At 46.8% G+C, this 12,957-nt stretch overlaps 3 protein-coding genes across 9 annotated transcripts; 1 reads left to right on the forward strand and 2 right to left on the reverse strand.

The window, feature by feature from the left end:
- The first annotated feature begins 1,394 nt into the window (after positions 1-1,394).
- On the forward strand, positions 1,395-9,972 carry LOC120953118 (major facilitator superfamily domain-containing protein 6). 6 transcript variants are annotated; one of them, XM_040372811.2, is made up of 8 exons: positions 1,624-1,715; positions 3,812-4,232; positions 4,746-4,921; positions 5,959-6,753; positions 6,823-6,992; positions 7,087-7,390; positions 7,462-7,639; positions 9,567-9,972. In XM_040372811.2, the coding sequence occupies exons 2-8, from the start codon at positions 4,172-4,174 to the stop codon at positions 9,656-9,658; spliced, it is 1,776 nt and encodes a 591-aa protein (XP_040228745.2). In that variant the 5' UTR covers positions 1,624-1,715; positions 3,812-4,171; the 3' UTR covers positions 9,659-9,972. The 6 variants fall into 6 exon arrangements, with proteins under 6 accessions (XP_040228740.2, XP_040228738.2, XP_040228741.2 ...); XM_040372806.2 differs by lacking the exon at positions 9,567-9,972 and having other exon boundaries at positions 1,395-1,715; positions 3,387-4,232; positions 7,462-8,451; XM_040372804.2 differs by lacking the exon at positions 9,567-9,972 and having other exon boundaries at positions 1,395-1,715; positions 7,462-8,451.
- Positions 9,973-9,979: 7 nt separating this feature from the next.
- On the reverse strand, positions 9,980-12,852 carry LOC120953121 (biogenesis of lysosome-related organelles complex 1 subunit 6). 2 transcript variants are annotated; one of them, XM_040372817.2, is made up of 6 exons: positions 12,720-12,852; positions 12,511-12,633; positions 12,334-12,418; positions 10,737-10,823; positions 10,506-10,663; positions 9,980-10,395 (listed from the first exon to the last, which is right to left on the reverse strand). In XM_040372817.2, exons 1-5 carry the CDS (start codon positions 12,731-12,733, stop codon positions 10,547-10,549), a joined length of 426 nt encoding a protein of 141 aa, XP_040228751.2. In that variant the 5' UTR covers positions 12,734-12,852; the 3' UTR covers positions 9,980-10,395; positions 10,506-10,546. The 2 variants fall into 2 exon arrangements, with proteins under 2 accessions (XP_040228751.2, XP_040228750.2); XM_040372816.2 differs by having other exon boundaries at positions 9,980-10,663.
- LOC120953119 (protein KTI12 homolog) lies at positions 11,006-12,315 on the reverse strand. The gene is made up of 2 exons (XM_040372812.2): positions 11,408-12,315; positions 11,006-11,338 (listed from the first exon to the last, which is right to left on the reverse strand). The coding sequence occupies exons 1-2, from the start codon at positions 11,978-11,980 to the stop codon at positions 11,054-11,056; spliced, it is 858 nt and encodes a 285-aa protein (XP_040228746.2). The 5' UTR covers positions 11,981-12,315; the 3' UTR covers positions 11,006-11,053.
- Positions 12,853-12,957: the final 105 nt, after the last annotated feature.

Below are 12,957 nucleotides of genomic sequence, written 5' to 3' on the forward strand. Positions count from 1 at the left end.
GTTCGCTGTGCTCCCCTGCGCCTTATTCCGAACTGGAGATCGCTGTCGAACACCTTCTTGGTCCGGCATCCTCATGAAATGCCCCAGCCGATGTATCCTGCCAGCCTTAGCTACCGTCAGGATGCTCGGTTCGCCGTACAGCTCAGCAAGCTCGTGGTTCAACCTTCTCCTCTACGCTCCATGCTCCAACACCGCCAACGATGGTCCAGAGGATGCGTCGCTCAAACATGCCCAGAGCGTTTGCATCCTCCGCTCGGATGGTCCAGGACTTGTTGCCGTAAAGGATCCCGCGGGCGAATCAATGTGCGCTGTATGTAGAGTGTCGTGCAGTCTAGAAGTCGTCTAAATCTGAAGTCCATAGTTTGTACGATTCTACTGCACAATCCATCTCCGGATTTCACTGCTGATTCGGAGTGACGTTCTGAAGTAACGACCGTCCCAAGATAGTAGAACTCCTTTACCACCTCGAGGTTGTCACCGTCAACTAATACACTTTCGGGATTGAGCCTTTGGCCGGAAGGTATTTCGTCTTCGTCGCATTGATACTTCGCCTTCGTTTGCTTATTGTTCTGCATTATATTTATAGATTGGGACATCGGCATCTCCATGATAATAGGTACTTGGGTCGTATGCAGCTACGATTATATCGATAGCCGCAAAGGATCCAAATGTACTTGTTAACGATCCATTCTCATCGAGATTCCGGACAATGGATTGTACTTCTGAAAGTTCTGATTGCAATGCCAGCACTGATTCTGATTCCGGGGCCAAATTCGATTCCGGAATTGAAGTCGGCTCTTTAATTTTAATCGATACCAAAATCGGAAACTGCTTCGGTATTGGAATCGATTACAGCATCGTTTCGATTTCGAACTCCCAACACTACTCCTATACCTAGTCAGATCGGAGGCATAGCTATGACGGTTGCAGGTGCATCTACGCTTATCAATCTCTATCAATATACAATTAGGTACATGCCCTATGTCATCCGATTGATGTCATATAGAAACAATATATTGACATGTTGAGAAACGATCAAAAACAACTTCATCCTCGATTCAATAACTCTCCCAACGTACCAGAATGTGCTCATTAGATTGTCATTGGATTTGTTTACAGCAATAGTTTTGTGTAATTCATAAACAACTTTCACCCCACTGTTTAGTCGGGTCCTCAGTTCTGGAGACTTCTGTCTTACCCCTTCTGAAGGCCCACGACTCGCTCTCGCTCTCTGGATGCTGATACCATTGCAGTGAGTCATTGTGTGTAACTTCTGTTGCCTTTCTTTGCAGGTCTATGCAACAAGTGCATAAATTGCGCACACATATAGCTCACCGGACTAGTAGAGCCAATGCATCGGCAATCGCTTTAACGCCCATTTTCTTCTCGCTCCTCGTTTCGCCACCCCCCATGGAAAAGAAAGTGCATTCTTCTTATCAACGCGTCGCCAGACCCAGAACAGACATAAGCACACGGTGACGATTCTCGTCCACCATCAGCAGCAGCAGCAGCAGCAGCAGCAGTAGCAATCTTATCGATGACGGCTTCCCAGATTCTTCTCTCCGCATGACCGCTGATAACCGCCGAGCGAGTGTGGCTGGTCCGTCCAAGGAGCTTCATGGGATGAATCGACTTCGGTTGGTTTCAGTACGGTGCCATACACGCCACGGCGAGGTTCGTTCTTGATCGATCGTTGTACTAGAAAGTAACAGAAAGTGCGTTTATTTCAGTACCCTATGTTCTGTGGTGTGCTGTTGTTATATTGCCCATCGGAATCTCTTCAATTTGGAATTCGGGCGTTTAACGGGCGGGCTACCCACTCCGGCTACTTCGTGTTTCATTGTCGAGCAATTCAGGGTCGTAGTGTAATTGAACTTGCGTTGTAGGTTTCTAGCGGCATCGTTTCAAGCCAGCTGCTAACTTGATTGAGTGATCAATTAGTCTTAATGTGGGGCTAGAGAGAACACACATGGTCCGTTGCTTCAAGGCCTGTGTGGTCAGCGTGATCTTTGAACGTGGTTACATTCCGGCGAGCCAAAACCCTTATCGTTTTGCCGGTACCAATTTACCGCTTTCCGTATATGTGCAATCGTATTTATAGAAAAACGATTGATAGTGATAGGCGGGCGACGATTATCCACCATCGCTCACAATTACACGCTCGCCGTGCTGGTACCCACAACTGATTGGTTTCTTATCGGCTGTCTATAGTAACAGGGCATGGGAAGATGTAGAGTAAAAGAAGTTTGTTTTGAAAAAAAGTGCTCAAAAAGATTAACTCGTGCCTCGTCGTCGCATCAGCTCTTTCTACATGAACCCTTTAGCGATAGGAAGAGAGTGCAACCAGATGCCACCAATTAGCATATTCCAATTACGGAGTGTCGCTGTGGTTCTTACTTTTTTTTTCTTCGTTCTGTAATCATTTCACAATACTCTGCAACAAAATGACAAAAAGGCGGTAGAAATTGCAAACTTTGCGCATGGATTGGTATGCGCAAAAAATCCTCTTTTTGGTGCATTTGATAGAGAAATGTTGAGTGAATGCATGATGAATTGTGTACAAAATGCGTACTTTTGATACTGATGTTGCGATTTGATGCATTCAGGCTTATGATCGTTCTGGTCTGACAGCCATCTCGTTTTCCAAATCGGTGCAATATTGTATTATAAAGTGTATTTTAAATAAACATTTTAAGATTCAGGCATATTTCAGTACAGATCAGTACAATAATTAATATTGGTACGACATGCTATTTACTTTACATACAGATTATTTGGCAACAGCTTTTACCCTTCTTTATTTACTACAATTAACAAAATACTGCAGCGTACTTCAGTACTTCACAGCAGCATACAGCTTTACCCGTTGTTTAGAAAATAATTTCAATTACAGTTTATTTATTTTGCTTTAAACCAGGCGGGCACGTTTGTAAAATCAACACGAACAATTTAATCTCTTGCGCGTCCACTTGTGATTTTCAACGGTTTTCCACGCGCGACGGCGCAACATCAAAACCACGTGCGAAGGGATACCACCGTCCGTCAAACTTTGCGATTGCAGGGGGTTTAGTTGTAGGTCCCTCCAGGCGCTATGGATGAGTAAATTTGAAGACGGATTTTGTTCACATTAAAACTGTGGGATGTGGTAGATTTTTTTAGAATAAAAAGTTGCATTTTAGTGAACAACAACTTGTTAAAAAAAATTCGCCATTAAACTATATTTTACATAAATAACACAAACGTATAAATCACAACCAAAAATAACATTATCCAACCCAACACAAACAACTTTGGGAAAAACATTTAAAAATTGAAATTTGAATTTATTGCTACATTAATTTATCGAAATTAAATTAAATCATATCCATGCACAATCACGCGTAAAGGTTAACCGACGACCCCTGTAACCTTGTGCCCTACATCACATCTGTCAACCTGCATCGTTACACACGATAAATCCTTCGTGGTGTTGGTTACAGGCCGTCCGACAGCAAAGAGTGTGTGTTGCATAATTGCCAAACCGCAAGCACGGAGACCGGTCGGTGCAGCTGCCAAGCGCACTTAGTGTGTTGCATTCTGACTCTACCCTTCGTCGCGGACGCGTACGCTTCGCGGTAAATCTGTCCTGGGATCTCGTGGCCGGTGTTGTTGCTCAAGCCCGACGCACTTCCCGTCCGCACTGTGTTGTCGTACGTTTGCAAAGAGAGAGTGAAAAAAACACGACAAAACATAAACAAACGCAACACCGCGAAACGTTGTGTACCGGAACGAGTAGAAAGTGTGGTTTCTATTACATGTGTTTACGTTGTAGGTGTAACCCGTCGGCGACCATTTTCATTGAAAAACATGCCGAAAATGAACTGAAAACAGTGGCAGAAAAGTGCGTGTATGTGTGTTATATATGTGTGTGTGTACGTATATCGGTACTGTTAGAATAGAGTGAAATCCTTCGTTTCGAGAGTCTCCTTCCCACCAGGAGCTACCGTTTGCCAACCAATATTTGGCCCAATATATCTACCCTAATTTCGGAAAGGGGTAGAACACGCCACGAGGGAACGAAGGCGCCCCGCCCCGCTGGCTCATGATTATATTTCACTGTCGTAGGCAGTTTTAGCTTCGGTTCTTTCGCCCGTTTCGTTCGTGCTGAAGACGCAGCAAGAAGGCATCCAAAATGGTAGAGATTAACAAGAAACTGTTGCCCATGAAGGCACACTACTTCCTCTTCAATGCAGGTAAGCTATCTTCTTCTCGTTCATCCCCCTCAAAAGTCCAAAAGAACGCTGCGACCATGCAGCATCTTCCAGGTGTGTGCGCCGCGCGGGACGGCACAACAAATGATTTACGACGACTACCCCGGTAAACCGGTTTGTCCGCGAAGCAACGGAAGCGGTCGGAAGAATTTCGGTATTACACCACTTTTACACGAGCTATTTTCGTTGGCCGTTGTTGCAGTCGCACTTCACATATTGTAACCATTAGCTGCCGATGGGACAAAGAATGCGTTTAAAATAGATATACTTGCAACATAGTTATGCAAGAAGTACCGAGTTTGTCCAAATCGCTCTACTATTACACATAGTAAAATCGGGCGTTTCACCAGCCCTCCCGAATGGGCCCAAACGCAGGGCTACACACACTATCACACTCACACACCCCATGACACGTGCTGGTCGTACATTGACACCGGCACCGGTAGCGTTACATACATTCTTATGCTCTCTTTTGCTTATGCGCGTGTCTTTCAGGAACGGCTCCAGTAGTGCCTTTTATGCCGACGCTCGTGCGGCAGCTCGGCTTCTCTACGGTGATCGTCGGAACGATCTACACGGTCCTGCCGATCGTGGGCATGCTGGTGAAGCCCCTGTTCGGCATCATTGCCGATCGGTTTCAGCGCCAGAAGCTGCTGTTTCTAATCTTTCAGGTAGGTGTTGCTGCCAGTGCTGCAAAAAGTCACTGTCAATGTAATAAAAAAAATCTGACCGAAACAAAATCCATGTCAGCATCACGTACTCAATTGTGATGATCAGAGGTGATACTCAGAACGATTGGTGTGACCAATACATCCTTCATGACATTTTTGCGACCATCGCTTAGTCGGTAACTGTGTCATGTCTTTTTTAACTGTGATCAACACTGCAAAATGTCACTGACATAGTCATGACAAATTCCTGCTGAAACAAAATGGTGTCAGCGACACGAGCTCTACTGTGATAATCAGAGGTGAGGCTCAAACAGCTGGTGCGGCCATCACATGACGGTGTTGTTGTGCGGTCATATGTTGTGCGACCTGCTCTTGGTCATTCACTTGATCGCGACATTTTGTGGCGGTGATCATCACGATGGTCTTGGGAGATATGCGGTGCTTGCGAGTGGTCCCAAAAAACATAATGAAGATATTTTCTCACTCTGTTTGACCCAACAGGCAATCAAAGCAGACAGAGCGGGAAAGCATGCTCATTTTGTTGCTTGAGGCCACACATCCCAAGAATGTTGTGATTATCACCAACAGAAAATGTCGTGACCAAGTGAGTGATCACGAGTTGGGTACCAAACAAAATGTCACCAACCATATGATTGATCCACCAACTGTTTGAGACTCATCTCAGATCATCTCAGTTGTGTACGTGAGCTGATTTGAGCTTCGTTTCAGTTTCACAGCCAGAAAAAAATATGATTATGCTTGAGCCGGCATTAAGCAAAGCTTGTCGGTCAGTGTATCGCGTTTGCCTCAAGCATTCACATGTCGCCTTCGGCATATCATGACGCACTTTCAATGAGTATCAGCAATAAGCATCAAGCAACCACGGATATGTTCATTGTTTTCGTTCGTGAACATCACGTGATGCTCATGACATTTTGTAGCGCTGGTTGCTGCTGCTGTTATCCCAATGTTTCGCCAACCTCTTTTCCTCCTATTTTACACTCTTTTTTTCTCTCTCTCTCTCTCGGTCGTTGTAGATCCTTACAGCCGTTCCGTTCTTTCTGATCATGTTCATCCCGGCGATCCCGCAGGACTCGACCGTCACATTCCACTGCCACAACGGGGCGGCCGACCTGAAGTACTGCCCGGACAATGGGACCAGCATTGACGCGTGCCTGGTGGAAAGCATCACCACGAACGAGAGCAACGGCACGCTGCTGTGCGATATGGAGTGCCGCACCGAGCCGTGGATGTGGGACACGGTGTGCAAGTACTGGAACGTGTCGGCGTACTGCGACGAGAAGAACATACCGGCCGATCGCATCCTCCGACTGACGGGCGTCGTGCCCAACAACCACATCAATCTGGTCGACGAGTGTCTGTACTTTATGCTGCGCGAGGGCCAGATGGACGGCGACCGGGTACCGCTGTACTGTCCCGCGAACACGACAGACTTCCGGACGAGCTGCCAGGTGCAGTGCAACAACGAGCAGGTGATGGGTGCGATCTCACACTCGAAGATTGCCGACGGCGACGTGACGGGGCTGTATCAGTTCTGGTTGCTGTTCCTGTTCCTGATCGTCAGCTGGGCCGGTATGGCCGTGGTGGTTAGCGTCGGCGATGCGATCTGCTTCGAGATGCTGGGCGACAAGCCGCACCTGTACGGCAACCAGCGGCTGTGGGGTTCGATCGGCTGGGGCACGGTGTCGCTGTTTGCCGGCTTCCTGGTCGACACGCTGTCCGAGGGCAAGCTGACGAAGGACTACACGATCGTGTTTTACATGACGATCGTGCTGATTGGGTTCGATATGCTTTGCTCCTCCAAATTGCAGGTAGGTAAACGAACCGTACAGCGGATGAAGCCACGACTAATTGCATTTCTTTTTCTTGCCATGTTTTAGCACACCCAGACACGCCTGTCCACCAACATTCTGAAGGATGTTGGCAAAATATTTGTCAACTTCCGGATTTGTGTCTTTTTCTGCTGGTGTGTGCTGATCGGCTTCGGAACGGCACTGATTTGGAACTTTTTGTTCTGGCATTTGGAGGATCTGGCCAGCGCCCAGGAAGGGTAAGCGTGTTGCTGTTGTGTTTCTCTGCGACGGAGCACAAATAAAAGGTTCTTTCTTTCTCTTCATCCCCCACCCCCCACCCCCCCTCGCTAGATGTGGCCATTCGACTTGGATTAAAACGCTGGAAGGCATCATCATGTCGATCCAAACGTTCGGCGGTGAGCTGCCATTCTTTTTCCTGTCCGGTTGGATACTGAAAAAGATTGGCCACATCCACGCGATGAGCCTGGTGCTGCTTGGGTTCGGCGTACGCTTCCTGCTGTACTCGCTGCTGACCGATCCGTGGTGGGTCATACCGATCGAGTTCATGAACGGCATCACGTTCGGTCTGTTCTACGCAACGATGGCATCCTACGCCAGTATCGTTGCACCGCCCGGCACAGAAGCAACCATGCAGGTAAGGGCAATGCAACGCATCAAGAAGCGCCAGTCTTCTACAGTTAATCGTTGAATTTGTTCTCCCTCCAGGGACTCGTGGGAGCAGTGTTCGAAGGTGTCGGCGTCTCCCTAGGCAGCTTGCTGGCCGGCAATCTGTTCCATCGTATCGGTGGCAGTGCAACGTTCCGCGCGTTCGGCACGGCGGCGCTCATACTCTTCGTGCTGCACGTCGTCGTGCAGAAGCTGACCGACCGCTTCAGCAGCCAGGGTAAGCAAAAGCAACAGAAAATGAACGGCTTGACGGACGTTAAGCTCAAGGAAAACGGAACGCATTGCGGGTCGGGTGGCGGGCTGGGCGAGAACGGTCTCTCCAACGGACAGCTGGGCAAAACCGGCTCCATCCTGTCGGAGTCCACCGTGCAGGAGGTGCTGCACGAAACCGACCATGAGCAGGACCAGCTACACGATTGCCCCCCCGCCAGCCGGGCAGAAGGGCAGAAGAATGCCTTCAACGGGAACGTGGCCGGACACGAGGGAGAAAAGCAGCCGAACGGCAATACGGCTGCCGCCGCCGCCGCTGTCCAAGGCCAGCTGTACGAAGTGCCATTAAATTAGGTTGGACGGGAGGGATCGCTTCTTCCTCCTACTATGTTGTCCTTTCAACAATTCAACATGATATTACACATCCGGGCAAAATGGAAGGGGGTTTGGAAAATCAATTAGTTGTAAGCGCTGGGGAAGCCCTTCACGCCCGCGTACTGATACCATTTACATTCTCGCAATCTGCCACAACCATTGCCACGACCACACATACAACACACATACAAACGCATACATCCGTACACACAAAAAAAGACCACTTCACCTCACCAAATCCTTCCCATCGAACGGATTATGGACGTACAAAGAACGGCGGTTCAGTTTTTTTCTTCCGGTAACTGATTGTTAGTTTGCGATAAGTTTGCATTTATGTCTTTTGTTGGTTTTTGATTTTGACGGTCCCCTATCTTTCTTCCTGCTATGATGTTCGTAGACTAGCATTGTGTACAAGTAATAAATACGATTTATAATTCATCATTAGTTGCTTCCCTGCCACGTTGAGTAGTTCATTTACCGGACCATGCGACGACACGCGTTCTCTGACAACATTATGAAATAATATAAAAGAAACAACAAAAGGGAGGTTTGTTGCCCTAAACATGGTTGCAATCAGTAACAAATGAAATAGGAAGTACAAAAACAACACGTTTTTCGCTACCATTGCTACCGTAGTACAAAGCGCTTCAATCAACACGTCTCTTTCGTACGCAACCACAAGCCATCTCGCCCCAGACGCAAGGTGGGTGTCAATTACAATACGTTTCTTTTACCGTACCACTGCGTACACCGTGTGTTTGCTCGTATGTTTGTTGGTTGCTTTATTCAATTTCCATTTTTGTAGAGTTGATTTAGTGCTGCTACCCTTTTTGCGAACCACACTCTAGACAAACTCCCTTCAGAACGCTTCGTCTCCATGATTGTGCATGAACTGCGAACAATAATTAATGATGCCCTGCTTCGCCACTACTCCTGCTGTCCAGATGTGCGAGTGATTGCTCTTTCTTTCCCAACGTTTGGCAGCTAAATGTACCCGCGGACAACATTGTCTCCTATCGGAACGTAGCGCGCAATAATGTAGCTTACGGTGCACTTTTATATCTGTAAACAATCGCCATCACACCCACTAGCCGGCAAGATTGTCACTATCTTCTGTCGGCGACGCGCTTTAAAACAATTAACAAGCGTCTCTGCGTCCATTCGATATCTCCTCTAATTGCACCCAACACGGAGACGGACACGGAAAACGCTCCACGTGCTAGTGTTGCTGCCACGCTTAAACCACGTGTTTCACTCGTGATGGTCAAATTGAAACCATTAAGCACCCCTCTTTAGGTTCAGCACACAAAATGTGTGCATGTGTGTGTGTTAGCATATTTAGTTTGCTTTTGCAATTCCTCTTATTTATTCGTTAATCTTTGATATGCTTTTACCTAGCGTGTGGTCCTCCTTGTGTAATTTTCCTTTCTTGAGGTCGGGGTTATTTCCTGCATGAAAAGCAGCATGTTACTTAGATCTGTCGTTTACTCTCTTCTGTTCTCTCAATACGCTTTCTTTCTTTCTTAAATAATTTCCCTGCTTTTCTCTATTTGTTGCAGAAACGCGTCCCGGTTACGCACCACCAAAGGAGGCGCTGGAAAACGTAGAAGACGATGAACCGATCGTGCCCGGTGGCAGCTATCAGAAGTAATGGAATGGAAGGAACGTTCACTAGCGCCACACGCGGCCGAATCTTATTTCATCGTGTCCTGTCGTGTCTCTGACTATCGTTTTTTTAAACACTGACGAAATGCATTTAACTAACTTTATCCTACAAGTGAGACACATTCCAGTGCGTGTATGTGCGTGTGCGTGTGCTTAGAATAGATACGTGTGTGCATGTGAGTAAACGGGTATATTGGGCATTATTGCAGAGATCAGGTGTGTTTTTTTTTACAATATTTACCAATAATAGAAGTAGAGTGAAATAAAGCTCATTACATAGTAGAAGAAACGACACGAAAAGCGGGCATTACTATTTTGATTACAGGTGTTTACTTTATTTTGATTGTTCACCGTACTAGCGCTCCCTGCGCTCTTAACAAGTGTAACGGTAAAATCCCAACTTTCCCACGTTTTTTTGGAAGATAAAATATTAGACTTGTCTATGATTTGTTTTTACCTCTTTTTGTTTTAAGTTTTGGCAATATCGGTGTGGCAATCATACAAACACGACACACTCCAACCAATCATGGACCCTTCCTTCAGGCACGGTTGACACACTCATTTTTTATTTTTTTTGCAACAAAGTTGCAAAACGGAGACCTTTTATCGCTTCCAAACAGCTCCCACCTGTTCTATGGTTGCTTTGTTGTGTTAAAAGATTGCTTCGTTGAGAGGGCAGTGCATCATCATTAGTCTTGCTTGCTTCCTGCCTCTGTCTTTAGTCTTCCAACAAGGGGTGGGGAGAATGGGGGACAAAAGTCCCCCGATCAATGTCGTTAATTAAATGCGATTTGTGTTTTTCAAACAGTAATCGGGTTGGGATTGCTGATTACCACTTCCACTGCTCCCTGCTGGCTTTGAGCGGGAAACGGCATTAAGATTTCCGTGGGGTTCGTTTACTGTTCCCAACCAGCGATTCTTCGTAATGCAGCTGTTGCAGCTTCGTTGCACATTGGTTCACCTTGAGTTCCTGGATTTCCAACGCTTTTGCCTGTGGAAAGAGAATGAATAAACAAAATTATGCATTTTCAACAATACACAGCAAAGGCATTCTTATTATTCACCCTGAGATTCTTTGTTCGTTGATGAATTTGATGCATTTGCATTTTAATGCGCGCCACCTTATCTTTGTAGGCTTTCGTCTTGAGCACCTGGAAGTGTGAACCATTTCGTAAAAGGTTAAAGGTCAATATTGGACGAGCTTTACAAACTAAACAAGGTTGTAGCAACAGGCTACATTGAGCAGGGTTTTTAATTATTATGTTTTTTTACCAGGCAGAAGAAAAATTAATCTTTTAAATTCATGAGTAAGTGTGTGAATTGAACAAAAAAATCAATTTACAGCTACAACGTTTTAAGTTGTTTCAACAAACGCTCATCGTTAAGCGCCATTTGTATTTGTGTTGAGAAACTGTACAAAGATGGCCGGTATTTTGCTAATATCCGAGCTAACGTTCGTGTGCATTTTCACGTAGTTCAAAAACTGTCGCCGATGCCGGTTCAGCTGCGCCACGCTCATGTTCGACGGGACTTCCGCACGCATGCCCGCCTGCGGTATCTCTACCGGGCCGTCCAGGCCAATTTTCCTTGCCGCCGCTATCTGATCGATGATCGTCTGCGTACTTTTGTCCAGCTCGAACAGAAAATTGGTCGCACTCAGTGGCATCTGAAATGGGGAAATATTTCAAATAAAACCCTCTTCTTTGTCTTGTTGTTTACCCTTCCGCTCACGTACATTTTGCGTGGCCAAATTCGGAGGCAGCGGGGCCTGTTCGTACAGTGCGCTGTGGATGCGCGCCAGCTCCATCTCCTCTCCACCGTACACGGTAAACAGGGGTCGATCCCAGCGGCTCGTGTCCTGCGGTTCCTCGTACCGCTGGCAAAGAGCATCGAACGTTTCCGCATCCAGTTCCCCGCTCGAGGAACTCTGTACAATCTCCTCCCTGCGAGCATTTCGCTGCTCAACCGTCATGGCACAGTGTACCGTGCACTGGGTCGTACGGGCGTTTTTGTTCATGCAGAAGATTTCGTACCGATAGCCCTTAATGTAATTCGTCCCGTCCATGATGACCAGCGTCGACTTGGTGAGCAGCTTCATCGCTTCCGATTTCAGGCTGGCACGGATTTGCTTTTCCTTTCCCGTGTCGGTGAAGCTCTCCTTCACGCCGCACCCGGACCGAGCGATGCAGTCCGCTTCGGACACGATGTGCACCGGCCCTTTACCCAGCTCGGTAAAGTATGTTTCCAGCTCTTTGGCGCGGCTTGTTTTCCCACTGCGCGGCAGGCCGGTGATTACGATGAGAGGCATTTTTGCTGGAGATTGAGATGAGTTTTAGCCTGCCGCACTTTTGTTTTGGTAAACACTTGGGCCTACACGTTGAGCACTTTGACAGATCCGTCGTGAGACGTCAACAAACAGATGGGTTTCGTGACGCAAGCAGAACAAATTATGCATTTTGCGGGGTAAACGAACACTTCTTCTGATAAATGTTTTTTATCGTTTCTTTTACGATAAAACAAACACGCACTGTCCTATAACGTATTCACCGTGGAAAACTCACCATTCATTACAAATCTAATCGCACTTCTTTTTGACTCACAATAATAGTAAAATGTTGCTCAAACGCAGGCCAATCAAACGGCCAAAAACGACATGCTTACCATTTCGTTGACTTCCTGTATCTGCCGACTGGAGAAAGCATTCTTTTCGCTGGTCATTGCAATTTGTAGATCGTTCTGCTTGTTTCTGCAAAGAGATAGCGCGGCATGTGATTTGTGTTTCAGTGCGTTCTGGTGAAAGCCACGGGCACTCCTTACGGGCGCGCACAAACCACTCACATCAGTTCCTTCAGGTTTTCCTTAACTTCCCTGAGCTTGGGCTCGTAAATCTGTAGCAATCCGGCCGACAGTGCCCGTACCGTTTCATTGTGCTCCTGAATGTCTTGACTTTCGCTGTCGGAGCTAAAACAGATATCCGATGGATGAGGGAAGAAACGTGTATCAGCACATGACCGATGAACAATAGTACATATTTTTTGGTGGCTTACGTTTCCTCAGACATGGTGCTTTGCAATTATTGCCCTGGAATGTCGTAATTGTGCTGCTGGTCGTACAGAAAACACGAAAAAGTTGCAGATTATCGGCACGCAGGACGAGCTTTGTTGTTATTTACATACATTACGCCCACAGACGTCTGAAGCACAAGCTGTATACATGTGTGAGGTGGACCGAGCTGCGTTCTGTGCAATCGTTGGCTGCGTACGTTGCAATGGATGACGTCTCGTG

This window comes from Anopheles coluzzii, chromosome 2, assembly GCF_943734685.1.
Source record: "Anopheles coluzzii chromosome 2, AcolN3, whole genome shotgun sequence".
In the NCBI taxonomy this organism is placed as follows: Eukaryota; Metazoa; Arthropoda; class Insecta; order Diptera; family Culicidae; genus Anopheles; species Anopheles coluzzii.